Here is a 14964-nt window from a genome sequence, read left to right as displayed (position 1 = left end):
GTTGGAAGGGACCTCAAAGACCATCTAGTTCCAACCCCCCTGCCATGGGCAGGGACACCCTCCACTAGACCACGTTGCCCAAAGCCCCATCCAACCTGGCCTTGAACACTTCCAGAAATGACAGTCTTCCTATCAGTTGGCTTGGCAATGTATTAATTTTTAACAGTATCTCTTCATTTCACTTTTTTTCCTTTTATCATGTTCTCTGTGGTTGCCCCAATTAATTTTTATTATCCTTTTCCCTTTATACCACATCCAATACCATCTAGTACCACATCTATACCATATACACCAGCAGCTCAGCACACACTGAACAAGGAGGCGCTGCAGAAGGGAAAAATGTTGCTGTCCTGGTTTAACCCCAGCCAGTAAACAAGCACCACGCAGCTGCTCGGTCACCTCTCCCCCCCCCCGCAGTGGGATGGGGAGGAGAATGGAAAAAAACTCATGGGTTGAGATGGAGACAGTTTAATAAGATAAGAAAGGAAGAGAATGATAATAATAACAATAATTATATTTATATATGCTTTTAAAATATATATTTAAATATATAAAAAATATATATAAAACAAGTGATTCACAAATGCAATTGCTCACCACCCCTGGGAAAAAAACCTCGATGCCCAGTCTGTTTCCGAGCAGTGATCCCGCCTTGCGGCTAGCTTCCCCAGTTCTATATGGAGCATGATGTTGTATGGTAGGGAATATCCCTTTGGCCAGTCTGGGTCAGCTCTCCTGGCTGTGCTCTCCCAGCTCCTTCTGCACCTGGCAGGACATGGGAAGCTGAAAAGTCTTTGACTTGGTGTTGGCACTACAACTACCTAGCAACAACTAAAAACATCAGTGTGTTATCAATGTTATTCTCATCCTAAATCCAAACCACAAGACTATACCAGCTACTAGAAAGAAAATTAACTCTATCTCAGCTGAAACCAGGACAGTTACACCAACAATTACCTGATCCACTGCCTGGTTCAGTGCAGTGGATGAATTTATCAAGTCAATATTCACACTGATAAAGAGGGTTTGCAAACCAAGTGTCCTGCCTTCTAGACAGATAGTCTTCATCATCATCACATTATTCTGCAAGACTTAGGTACTGCTACCTCCTTCTCTTCTGCCAGCAGCTATGTTTGGAGAGGAACTGGAGGGTGTTACTGTGTGGAAATTGGTGATGCGCAAATGCAATATTTAGGCACTTCATTAACTGCCTGACCATGATTTTCTTTACAATCTGATTTGCTCACTTGAACCTCAGTACCTTGGACCTAGGGTTGAAAATTGACTGTTGTGCTGTTATAGGCAACCCAAATTCCTAAATAAGTTACCTGTCTGGGACTTAAAATTCATGTAAGTCCTTCTTTGGATTTATCCTCTAAGCATTCATTGTTGCTGCTATTTCACACTATAAATTCCCAGAGGATGATCAGCATCTCTTGCATGCTGCACTCTGTGCTATGAATTCCAGTCTTGAAATTTACTTCCTTTATTATAATAGCATTTCTTGCACAAATTAACAAAGAAAGAGTACATTGCAAGGGAGAAAACACAAGATGCAAAGAAGAAAGAGCAAGGTTAAAAGTAGGTAGGCTACAAAGACAAATTAAAATCATGATGTGACAACAAAGCCATGGACTGATTTTCAGGAGGGTTTTGATATCAAGGTGATGAGGGTACATAGTAGCCCTTTTACAGGAAGAATCTTATGAACAGTTCAAGAATCTGCAGCCATGAACTTCATCTGGGTCCTGGATGTCCAGGCTTTAAGATGTATTTGCTTGCAGCAGCACAACACAAATGATCCTTTTGTACTGATGACTTGCTTTGCCCCACCTACACATGAACCACCACACAGAGTTAATCAGTTTCTTCTCCACTGGGATGAAACTACTCTTATTTCAAGAGGTAAACTATCTGATCTCATAGTGATTACCATTTCACATGCATAAATACCGTTTTAGGTTCAGCAAGTCTACCTAAAAATAGGCGGGGGATCTTTGATGAAGCTACATGCCAGAATTTGTGCTATGAATAGAATAGTCTAAAATATATATGATCATTTAAGTCTGTAATATTTGCAAAGGTTTTGTGGGATTTTAATTATCTCTATTAACTCCCATGGAACTTACATTGTAAAAAATCTTATTTACTTATTTTTTTGTCCCAAGTAGTTTAAAATTTCTTTGTCTTCAGACTTCTTAGATTTCATTTAGACCTGTACTTTTATATTACGTGTGTATTGTCTTGTTCCAATCAATACTGTAATAGTAGGACTGTATCTATATTTTGTCTCATTAATTGTTAATATATGTTTTCATATGTTAATTTCTGATATTAAAGTGGCCATATAAATCACTGTATTTTTTTTTTACATTTGAACTTTTACAATATATTATTTTTCCTTTTTTTCCAGGGCCTGAAGGAGCACTTTTTGAACATTCTGTAGAAACACCACTTGTGAAGGCAGAAGCTTTTAAACAGCTTAGGTAAGAATTTATACATAAAAGCATAAATCTAGTAAGTAAACATTGTTTGCTATAGATATGCAAATTTTTCTGAAGGGATTTTCACCAGCATTTACAGAACTACTAACAACTTTTTTCTATTTTATGGGACAAATTATTGTTTTGAAGGAAAATTATACATTGCTCTACAGTTTTGAAATATATTATGAATGATTTATAGCTGATGGTGAATATTTAAAGTGACATAACATGCTATGGAAAGTTTTTCTGTAAACTGTTTTTCAATTTTGAAACACTTAAGTATGACTTTTTCTACTGTGTGACAATAGAAGTTGCTTGTCTGCAGCAGGTCATCAACCTGTAATAGTCAAGATTTTTAGAAGCTAGTATCAATCTGAGGAAACAGACTAATAAGAAAAATTTGGAAATGTGGAAAGCTCTGTATAACTAAAGAGCAGTTTGGGGTGAGAAAATCATTATAAAGTACTGTGTATGTTTCAGAGCTCCTTAACTCTGGAATAGCATTTCTTTGTGCATTATTCTATGTAATTTTGAGTATCCAAAATTAGTTTATAATATGTTGGTTATGATGAGGTAATAAATTCAATTTATGTTGTGTTCATGAACATGTTATGTTTCATTTTATAAGCCAGCTCAAAGAAAGATTTGAAATTAAAGAGGATCTCTTTAACAATTATACTTCTGTCCTTTCGTATCTTGGCAGTTCGCTACTTTCTGTCATAATTTCTCTTCTTAGTGTTTCTTCTCCAGTAGGGATAACTACAGAGAGTAGTGGATAATTAAAGCTTTCAAGAGAACTGTCTGTATCTTGGTGACTGAATTTTCAAATTGAGAATGGCAAATGAGAGGGAGACTATTACGATAACTTCTTTCAATTTTCTCCTTGATATTTAAGATTTAATTACAGTAAGATACCTTGTGCTTGCATTTGAAGACAGAATGAGCTCAAGACATTAGTTTTTACATGTTGATGTCCACTTTCAAAAATGTGTTTCTTCTACTATGGTAGAATTTGGATGTGACAGAGTTTGACCAATATGTAGGATTCTGTATTGTCTGGTTTTGGAGGGAGTGGATTCATTGTGTGGTAAATGTGTCCTTTCCTCTGATTATCTCAATTTTGATAAAGTAGGACATCAAATTTTGTCATTACAAAGCCAAGAAGCTCTCTGCAAATTTTATTTGGATACATATCCATTCTTTTCTGTGATTGTTACTTTGCTTCAAATGCCTCATCAATTAATAGTATTTTAATAGGCTTAAAGCTAATCGTTTCATCCTACAGCCATTATGCTATGTTACATTTTAATTTCTTATCTGTGCTTCATTTAAAAATAATTACACTGTTTCAGACTACATGCAACTACTGTTATTATAAATTTTTCATCTGTTTTTGAAATAGGATATTATTTGAAAGAAAATACTGAGATTAATTCAAAGTGTTTGTAAAGTTCTGCTGCGTGGATGAGTTTACCTCGTGGCTTCTCTCTTCAGTGATTTTTACGATGTCAACTATAAGCACGTGCTTTGATCTTGAATGTTGCTATGTGATAGCAGAGCTCGAGTGTAATAGTTAAGATCCCATTCAGTTCTGTCTTCAATTAACTTAAAATAGTGGGAGGTACAGATTATTCCAGAATTTACATAAATTATGCTAATTATTATTATAATGTCAAGGAAGTACCTACATGGCCTGACACTTGTGACTGACATTAATATCTGATGTAAATCCAGAGCTGCTAAACAGCTGCGCGTGCTAGAAACTGAGTTAGCTTAACCCTAAGAAAAATGCTGAATATTGGGGCATAAAGCTGTGCAATGAGTACAGCACTCACTCATGTCCTGGCTGGCCCTGCAGACCTGAAGCTTACCCAGAGCAGTTGAAAATGCCTCATTCCTTTAATATTTTTGGTTTTTTCTGTCTTTACCACTCGTAATAAGTGTCAAGTCTGAAAGCAAAGATGGCAATGGAGGACCTGGGGAGGATCGAGACGCAAATGTGCTTGTCTGCAGTGCAGATGCTAAGTTAAGACGTAGACGGAGAACAGCAATTTACAAGGCTCATGCTGGAAAAAGGTTATTTTCAAGGGTAACCTTAAATGTCAGTGTAAACAAAATTCATGCATTCTGTTGTGAAGGGGCTGAGACAAGTTTACCAATGAATGGCAATTTTGGAATGCTTTATAAATATTCTCTTTCATTCCACACTGTTAAATATAGGAAGCTACCTACTGAAAAGCACTTCAATATGAAAATTTAAAATGCAATTTTAAGTATTACTTTTCTATTTTAAATTTGAATATGCTTCCTTTCCAGATTAAGTTAATGAGTATCGAGTTATAGGTAATATAACCTATTTGGTCACCTCGAGCCTTATCTCCACAGTTTCACCATCTATTAATCGTCTGCTGTTTTTCCCCTATATTTCCTTCAGTGGTTGTGCTGTGCCATGTGAATGTGATAAGCTGGGTGAATGTGATATAAAGTGCCCCGGTATGCAGCATTAAATATAGGGAATACCGCTTCAAATGTGGTTGTATGGTTCAAGGAGCTGACTGGAAAGCTGTTAATGCTCATAACTTTTTGGCTGGTGTTATATGAACGGAGGCCACATTCCTTCTCTGTCATTCAGATTTAGGGCAGTATTGCAAACAAAGCTGACACAAAAGGCCTTCTGAATTACACATTCTGCTGGCTTTCCTGTCCAGATGCCGAATTTCAAGATAGACCGCTTTTCTGGAACCAAAGAGATAAGTGTGTTAGAACATATCTTTTTATAGCTAAGTAATGGAGACAGAGTAATGCAATTATACTGTGGTCAGTAACTGTCTTTTCATCCCATAATTTGAAGGAAACATACAGAGTCCTTTTCAGTTTAATAGATTGAATTCATGACTCACCTGTAAAGAAGAAGAGATGTGCTTGCACTTACTTCCAACTGGTAGGAAGAATTATAATAACAAAATCTGCATTTCAGAATTGAAGCATTCCTAGGTTTAAAGTAACATTTCCTACTTTTGAATTCCTTTCCTGGAGTTCTTATCATAGAATCCCAGAATGTCCTGGGTTCGAAGAGACCTTAAAGACCATCTAGTTCCAACCCCCCCTGCCATGAGCAGGGACACCCTCCACTAGACCAGGTTGCCCAAAGCCCCATCCAGCCTGGCCTTGAACACTTCCAGGGAGGGGGCATCCACAGCTTCTCTGGGCAACCTGTTCCAGTGCCTCACCACCCTCACAGGGAAGAACTTCTTCTTACTATCTAACCTAAATCTACCCTCTTTCAGCTTAAAGCCATTATACCTGTCACTCCATGCCCTTGTAAACAGTCCCTCTCCATCTTTCCTGTAGGCCCCTTCAGGTACTGGAAGGCTGCTCTAAGGTCTCCCTGGAGCCTTCTCTTCTCCAGGCTGAACAACCCCAACTCTCTCAGCTTGTCTTCTCTAAATTAAATACCTATTTTCCTTTTACAAAATTTATTAAGACTTTAGGACATACTGGACACCTAAAAACAGGGTCTCAAGTATAAGAAGCGTCCAAAAAACATCTCAATGGCAGCGCTACAGTCAATGAGAAGATTTGGATATATCCAGGAAATATCCTCCCCAGACAAACACCACTGAGGAAGTACCTGGTTAAAATTAGCCAGTTGTAATTAATGAGAGCAGAAACATGTCTGGACTTCTACTTCCCTCTGCAATTCAGTTGCCTGGTACAGGCAAGTGCCTTCACAGCTTCCAGGTGCAGGAATGCTTCTTTGACAGCAAGTGCCTGTCTATTGGGACATATCTCCTTTCCTTTTGCTGAACCTGTTCTTCTGTATGGTCATGGGACCACAGGAGAGCAAGCAAGTTAGTCTTGTGTTTAGGGCATTCAGCCAAGAGCAGAGGAGGCATGGCGTGTGCAGTTATTATTTAAAAAGTACCCTGGAAGAACCAGATGAATGTCCTGGCCACTAGGTTATCTCCTCTGTAGTTGCTCTGTTTCTTGCCGGATTACTTGGTTGTGCAAAGACTGACATTCAACCCAGGGATGGCCATAATCCAGCTCTGTACTCCCATCAAGCTGTTTTATAGTCTGGTAAACAGAGGTAACAGACACAGGTTTCATTCCCCTCAAGATGAGGAGGGAATTGAACCGGTGCATCATAATTCCTTGCTGAACAGCAAAATCAATAGGATTGTATTATATATAATATAACATTATATATATTATAATATGTATTTTATATATTATTTAGAATATTATAAAAAGATGGAAAGTGTTACCTCTTCCATGGCTTTCCATGAAAGTGGCCACAGCCCATGTGCTTTGGGGTGTATTTGGCATGTTGAGAACTTGCCTCAGTCAGGTCTCTGGGGGGCTTCCATGGACTTTAGCTGCCACCTCTAACTGGATCACAGCAAAGTTCTAATGGAAACCAGGTACCTTGTTTTCCAAAAGAAGGAATTTAAACAGAATTACAGAAGCCCATGTTCAGCACATAACTTGTGATCCAAAATTTAGGTGGAAAATGTATAACAGCAACTAATGGAACTAGCCATTGTAGAGAGACATTTTTAGCAATTCCCTAAAAGCCAGCTTCTCCCTAGGTTCCATGTTAGGTAGTGGAAGTAGCCTCTTCTGATATTATCCAGAGTTTCATGCCAGCACACATACCCTTTATCCCCAGTTACCAAATACCAATCTCTTTGTGAAAAACTAGTGTCTCAGTTTAGACATTTTTCCAGTCTGATGCTAAAATATTTTTCTGATAATTTATAGCACATTGGAATATTATTTAGCATATTATTCTATTCCTCCTATGTTTCATATCCTTGAATAACATGTAACTCATACATAATTTTGTCATTTTTATACTGTTCACTTCTTGTGATCTACACATCTTGCAGTTTTCTGAGGGAAAAGCTGTGTAAATCTCAAAACAATGTTTCTGAAATGAGCACTTGTATTTCCCAAACTAATGGAAATGTGCTTACAAAAGTGATATCTTTCCATTTATTAACTGTATATTATGCATAATGAATATAACACTCATAGATGAGTACTAGCTTTGTTCTTGTATTTGCAATAACTAAATGTCCAACAGCCAACAACTGTGCTGGCTGAGCACAAATCCCATGGGAAATCACGTTTAGTACAGTCAGTTTGTGGTATTTTGCCAGTTCTTCAACTGACGGTTTACATCCAAGTTTAAAGTGACCCACGTCATTCCACCCTTCTTGCATTTGAAAAGCGCTATAGCAGGAATGATGTCACTGTTCCAAACAGTCAATATTTGTCAGACTATGATTATAAATATATATATAATGTTATCATTTAACATAACATTTAAGAGTTTATGGGTATATTCTGAAAAGATTTCAGCATTTTCCAGGGAAACAGACGTATTTTAAACAAATGTAAAATGTTGGCATTGAGCAAAACTTTAAATATATCATTTAAGAAGCATTGATTCATATTTTAAGAAAATCATAGAATCATAGAATTTTCTTGGTTGGAAGGGACCTTAAAGATTATTTAGTTCCAATCCCCCTGCCATGGGCAGGGACACCCTCCACTAGACCACGTTGCCCAAAGCCTCATCCAGCCTGGCCTTGAACACTTCCAGGGATCCAGGGGCATCCACAACTTCTCTGGGCAACCTGTTCCAGTGCCTCACCACCCTCACAGGGAAGAATTTCTTCCAAACATCTGACCTAAATCTACCCTCCTTCAGCTTAAAGTCATTACCCCTTGTCCTATTGCTCCATGCCCTTGTAAACAGTCCCTCTCCAGCTTTCTTGTAGGCCCCTTCAGGTACTGGAAGGCTGCTTTAAGGTCTCCCCGGAGCCTTCTCTTCTCCAGGCTGAACAACCCCAACTCTCTCAGCCTGTCCTCATAGCAGAGGTGCTCCAGCCGTCTCATCATCTTCGTGGCCCTCCTCTGGACTCGCTCCAACAGCTCCATGTCTTTCTTGTTCTGGAGCCCCCAGAGCTGGACGCAGTACTCCAGGTGGGGTCTCAGGAGAGCAGAGGGGCAGGATCACCTCCCTCGACCTGCTGGTCACGCCTCTTTTGATGCAGCCCAGGACACGGTTGGCTTTCTGGGCTGCAAGCGCACACTGTTGAAGCTCATGTTGAGCTTTTCATCAATCAACACCCCCAAGTCCTTCTCCTCAGGGCTGCTCTCAATCCCTTCTCCACCCAGCCTGTAGTTGTGCTTGGGATTGCCCCGACCCATGTGCAGGACCTGGCACTTGGCCTTGTTGAACTTCATGCGGTTCACACGGGCCCACCTCTCCAGCCTGTCAAGGTCCCTCTGGATGACATCCCTTCACTCCAGCGTGTCAACCACACCACACAGCGTGGTGTCATCGGCAAACTTGCTGAGGGTGCACTCGATCCCACTGTCCGTGTTGCACCAAATACCTATGTGCAACACTGAAAAGCATCAAAACACTTATTTACTAGCTGGTGACTTACATATTATAGAATATTGATAATTTGAGGGCATAACTATGCTCCTTCTAGGTATTTGGTTACTGTAAATTACTGTACTGATGGGTTTCTGGTAGACCTCCCTGTCTATATATTCAGAATAAGTATGTCCCCTTTAATTTTGACATCTGTTCTGTGGCATCCAATAGCTCCACTTTTCTTAGGGCTTCTACTTCTTTCTGAGTCTTTGTGAAAGCTTACTTTTAACCTTTCCATTCCCCATTCATTATATGATTTTTCTTTGCACTTGAAGTATAGATTTGCTAGGGTAAATTGTATAATAAGACAGAGAGAAAGGCTGGAAACTGAAGTTGTGGGGTTTTATGGGTGTACGAATAAGAATTATGAAGGAAATCTAGAAAGAGATGTATAGAAGCCAAACAGGGTAAAAACATTTGCTAAATCATTGCTTAATCTTGTTTGTAATACTAATGCTTACATGCTAATTGCCTAAAAATACCATCTGACTAATTGAAGTACAGTTATTTTTATTTGCATTCATTATGCAAATCAAAAGCCCAGTCAGTCAGAAGAGAATTAATTATGTAATGGAAAAGTAAGTCTACAGTTATGAGTCAGTATTTGTGAAGCGTCTCTGCTCCCTGACTAGTGAGATATTTCTACTGCAATGTAACTTTATGAGCCCTGGCATTAATTTGCCAGATATAAATTTGCATTCATAGACTTTACTGCATTCAGGTTAACTAAGAACAGCATCAAATACTTCTTTTGGAAGCAAGAATTTCTCTCCATTCATCTGAGGGACTCAAATCTATGAAAAGTCATAGTTTAAAAGGATCAGATGGTACAGGACATGGTGTTTATCAATCCTTCAGAAACATTTCTGACTCAGATATTTTAAAATAGCTTATTAGCAAAGGCTTGGGTACTACTTCACATCTAGTCTTCTTTTAAGCAGGGATTTTTGTTGAAAATATTAATCTTAAAGTGAAAAGACTTTTCCAAATACAATCTGATTTCTTTGTCTTGTGTTACTAGCTATCTGTGTGCACTCATGTTCTTGCAAAATGTTGTTCATTGTAATTTAGCTTACAAACTACAGTGCTTCACCTGCAGGGCTTATGTATCGTTGTATATGTATGGACCATATGACCTTAGGAGATAGACTTACCTCTGCTGATTAGATCATCCTCCTTTCTGTAATTCTGAGTCTGCAGAGGGACTTGGTTTTGCTCTCACAGAAGATGTTTCCACCTGAGGTAGGAGGGATGTTTGTTGACTGGTGGGAACGGAGCCTCAGGTCTCCTCGTGAGCCTGTGTGGGCAGTCAGATGGGTTGGCAGCCAGAGCTGCTCTCCTGAGCACCTACAACACGTTTCCTGTTTCGAAGGACTGTTGGCCTCTGAAACCAGTGAGTGAGAGACAGATACCTCAGTGACAGGAGGAGAGGAAGTCCATGCACCGATGTCAGTGGCCTTTTTGCCGGGTAAGATCTCCCTGAGAACACATACCAGGTTTCTGCCCACTGTCATCACTGAATTTCCCTGAAGCCAGTCAGGTGGCTGATGTTGATCCTAAAACCTCAGTTTTTCAGAGATGTCACTTAACACATTAAAATCCACAGGAGTTGTTTCTGCTGCTTGTATGAGACCAAGCCATTTACCTGTTTTCCATAGATGCAAAGGTGCATAGATCCATAGATGTCAGTAGTGCAAAGGTGTAATGATTTCTACACCTACACTTTGAACTGGGTACCTGACAATGTCAGTGCTCGGTGAGATTGCTGAAGTAAACTTGTCATTAGTGATTACACCATATTCCACCAGAGCGCAAGCTACCGTGAAAATTTCATTAATGATTGTCGCAGTTATAGACACCTTGCAGATGACCACCTGGAGCTCCAGTTGTAAGTCTATGATTGTGCTGTCACTGATCTAAGACATAATGTTGAGCTGGGTAGAGCACCCTTTACATTATATTTCACCTACATACCTGTTTGCACATATATTAAGGGAGCTGGAGGGGGAGGCATGAAACAGGAGTCACCCACAAGAATGTGCACATGGCAACCACCGGAAGAAGAAAGGGAAGCATTTTGTAATAACAGTAATTCTTCCAAGATATATTGTACATGTGCACAGTCACTACTCGCACTCTTTCCCCTCTCCCTCAGCCCGTGTGTGCAGTTGCGATACTTCAGTTGTGTGGAGACTGAGGAGAGTGTGGCACATTCAGCCACTGCACTAATGAATCACAAGAGGGGAAGGGTATGACTGCTTGTCAGCAAAGACCTCTTCACTTGTGTGTTTCTTTTCATGCAGAGCAAGTGGACACTATGAACAGCACGTACTGAAGAATTCCAGTTGCTTGAAATCTTTCTATGCTTCTGCATATTAGAGAAAAAAATTGCTTGAGGTATATAAAAGAAAAGCATGGCAAATTTCAACCTGGAAGATAATTTTGTGAAAATAAAGACTCATAATTAAAATACTAACCAGATTTTTACAACAGTGATACAGAAAGTGTTATTATATGAGAGTAAAATTTTATAATACAATAAGCTGTTTTATAATATCATTAAAGTCATGTGAGAAAGATAGCCATGTTGGAAACATCTGTGATGTGCCAGATTCAATCATATTCACTGAGGCCTTGGCCATGTTTAATTACCTGGAGAGTCAGCACATCATAAAATTGAGGTCATCACAGAGACCTCTTTTGAATTAGCTTTGCTTACCACTCTTTATCACAACTGTCAGTCTTGAGAGAAGCTTCTATTTCAATCGTATCTCAGTTCTGATCTTTAGTCTTCATTCCTTCAACAACTCTGCATTGAGTGGCAGTGGACAAACAGGCAAAACCACCGCGATATTTAAGATGGATGGAGAACTAGTAAACAAATAACTACACTGTAATAATCATATCTGCTATGGTTTTGAATGGGTTATAAGTGCTGTTTTAAATTGCTTTTATAGTCTTTTCAAAATACCGTTAAAACTGGGGTCGCTTTTATTCTTTTTTTTAAGAGAACACATAAGTGCATTTGTCCTAGAACTTTGAACATTTCTTTTATATTGCTTACATAAAATAAGTTCTGTTAACCAAAACCTTGGGAACTGGAAACATCTGTTATTCAAATCTGGCTTTGCAATTGTGCTTGTGCACAGAGATCACCCCTAAGCCATAAGCAGTGTCGGTGCCTGCTGTGCTTATGCTGAACAATTCCCTTGAATCCAGAATCTCATAACTGAGCTTTACTGGAATCAACTGTGGCCACTCATTTCAGATTTAGAACATAAATACAGAACAAATTTGGAACACAGACGATTTCAAGAAATAAAAATACAATGAGAATTTTTTTATTTAAATTAAAGGAAAATATCCTGAAGAAAATACCAGCTGACATCTTCAAGAACAGCAAATACTCCCAACATTTAAGAATACCACCCGAAAGGACTGGAGTGCCTCAGTAATCTCCCCTTATTTTTGATCATTTTTAGCATAAGACAAGATAAGCTAAACAAAAAAACCAAAACAAACCCAATAGACATTTATTTAAAAATCAACCACACTTGGTATGCATATGGAATAGGGTTAAAAAACCGAAAACAAACAGAAAAACCCTCATCGATATCTGCCTAACACTTTGGCTGATCCTAAATGATTTCTCATTGTTCATGTGTGTGATTCAGCTGATAATTCAGCACACACTTCTGGTTACCATTCAGCTTTTAAATATTCAGGCTGCATTCATAGAACAGAGTCCTAACCTAGAGGACCTTTGTGCATCCAGAATAAGCAGATGCATCTCAGATGATGCTCATCCAGATTTAGAACTGCCCTCTCTCTACAAGCAGAAACACTCACAATTCATTCATTCATTCATGCATTCATTCATTCATTCACTGAAGTGGGAAGGGATCCTCCCACAAACCACCCACACAGATGCGTTTTCAGAGAGACTAAGACACCTGAAGCATGGCCCCAGGGGTTTACAGCTGCTCAGGCAGACATTCAGGTGCAATTGCTCTCAACACATTTAGAGTGTAGCTATCTACATCAGATTTCATCACCTCTTGGAGGAAAGCAACAGGTACTGTTAGGGCATGTTACATTTTATCCTGACAGAGACATCTAAAATAGATCAGATTAATTATGCCCTAGCAGTGCCTATTTCTCTCTATTCATTTTGAAGGGTGCACAGGGGATCACCTGTACTCCTTACTATAGGCAGCTACATTTGTTTAGAGGAGTCGCGTGCTTATCAACTACGCCACGTTTGGTTAAGCTCTGAAGAAATGAAAATTCATCGTGAGAAACAAGGCCACGCACTGTGCTGGGAAATGCTCAAATCCCAGAGTAAAGCTTTTCCACTTGTAACCCTATATTCCATAAATTCATTTAAATTGTTAATCATAGTTTATATAACCTTGTAACTAGGATTAGCAAATGCTGCCAATTACTGGCTCTTGTTTGATATCAGGCACGCAGTAATGAGTCCTTCCAAGCTAATAATTAGCCTGGAGGCCCTGGCCATGCTAGAACTTTATCTTTTCAGGAAAGTCATAACACCATCATATTTACCTAAAATAAGTGTCTTTTCTTTCTAAGTTGGTAAAAATCCATGGTAGTCTTACACTCACTAAAGACCCTTCTTTCTTCAAAGCTTTCTGCATATCTTCTGCATCGAATTTAGACTTCTTTTTTATACTAATCTTAATAATTGTGCGTCAGCCTCCCATGCGTGTATTTACATGTACATTTATTATCTTCTATAGCAATTCTTGTTCTGAGGGCTGTTCTGATTTGCTGTACTGCTCTGCACCACTCATCTCCAATGTCTTCCTGCAATTTATTTCTTTCTTAAAGCTTACAAATCTGCAAATTTGTGTGAGGAAAACAGCACAATCTCTCTTCTAATCTCAGATCATCAGATTGCCCACAGCCTGAAGCACAAGAGAGGATGAAAACCTTATATTGTTTGTGCTTTTCTTTCATGGAGTTCTTAATAAAGAAGTCTTTAGAGGAACATAATCCAGTTTGGTTTCTTGGGTCCTTCACCTCTCAGGTTGCAATACTTAAAATTTAGGCACCCTGATTCAGCAGTAGAGCAAGTAACAGACTTGACTCCATATCCAAGCTGTTTGAGTTATAAGATTATGATAAGTCCATGGATAAAATCATTTAAATATAGATACATGGATAAATGGATAAATTTATCTATGGAAAAATTAATTTATCCATATATTCTGATTAATTATGATTTTATTTCTTCCCAACGACGGTCTAATGTAAAACACACAAAAAGTCTAAGAATTCATTACTGCAGCAGCTCAAGATTCTGTAAGGTCATTATAAGATTGTTTTTGCTTTAGAAAATGTATTTCCTATAGGTGAGCTATGCTTAGTTGAGCCTAATGAGTATTTGTGATCTGACGTTTTTGTTTCTCCGTTCCACCACCAAGTGGCTTTTCATGAAATATTGGCTCCATTGGTATCAACGGGATTTGGTCATTTCACTGTGGCTCCCCTTCATTCCAGCCAAGCACAATAATCCCAGCTGTGTCATGTATGATGACAGCTCCCTCCTGAGAGTTGGCAGAAAGGGAAATACAAAAGTGGTTCAATGGTCTTTTTTCCCCCTCCAGAGTTGAGAGGGGAAAGTGCTCCTAGCCCTTAGCAATGCAGACATCTGGGAGGGGAACCTAATAAACTTTGTGCCCTCCAGAAAATCTAGCTATAAAGGTAACAGCAGCTTTTTAAAAGATATTTCCTTGATCACACAGAATCCATCACAGATTTGAGAGTTTATTTTTTTAAGCTCAGTAACCATACATTATTAATACTTTACACCTTGTTGATATCAGACAAAAATAACTGACTTAATCTTGTTTTTCTTTTCCAAAGGAATTAGTTTTTTTAAAAGAAAGAATCCTGCGGCAATATTATACACACCATACAAAAGTCCTGTACTGCTATTAGTCGCCCTCTTGTAACAACCGCTAGTGCTTCACACATTAGGACTGTCAGTATATGTAT

General features: G+C 38.8%; 1 protein-coding gene across 7 annotated transcripts in view; it reads left to right on the top strand.

Annotated features, from left to right (window-relative positions):
* Positions 1-14964, top strand: part of SGCG (sarcoglycan gamma) — a 153834-nt gene that overhangs the window by 124135 nt on the left and 14735 nt on the right. For all 7 annotated transcript variants that reach the window (XM_054820178.1, XM_054820167.1, XM_054820197.1 and 4 more), the window contains one exon: positions 2414-2486. In XM_054820178.1, coding sequence (XP_054676153.1) covers positions 2414-2486 — 73 coding nt within the window. The remainder of the gene's footprint in view (positions 1-2413; positions 2487-14964) is intronic.

The sequence above is a fragment of the Grus americana genome, chromosome 1, assembly GCF_028858705.1.
Source record: "Grus americana isolate bGruAme1 chromosome 1, bGruAme1.mat, whole genome shotgun sequence".
Classification (NCBI taxonomy): Eukaryota; Metazoa; Chordata; class Aves; order Gruiformes; family Gruidae; genus Grus; species Grus americana.
Note: the sequence above shows the minus strand (reverse complement) of the source record. Positions and strands in the feature narration are given on the sequence as shown.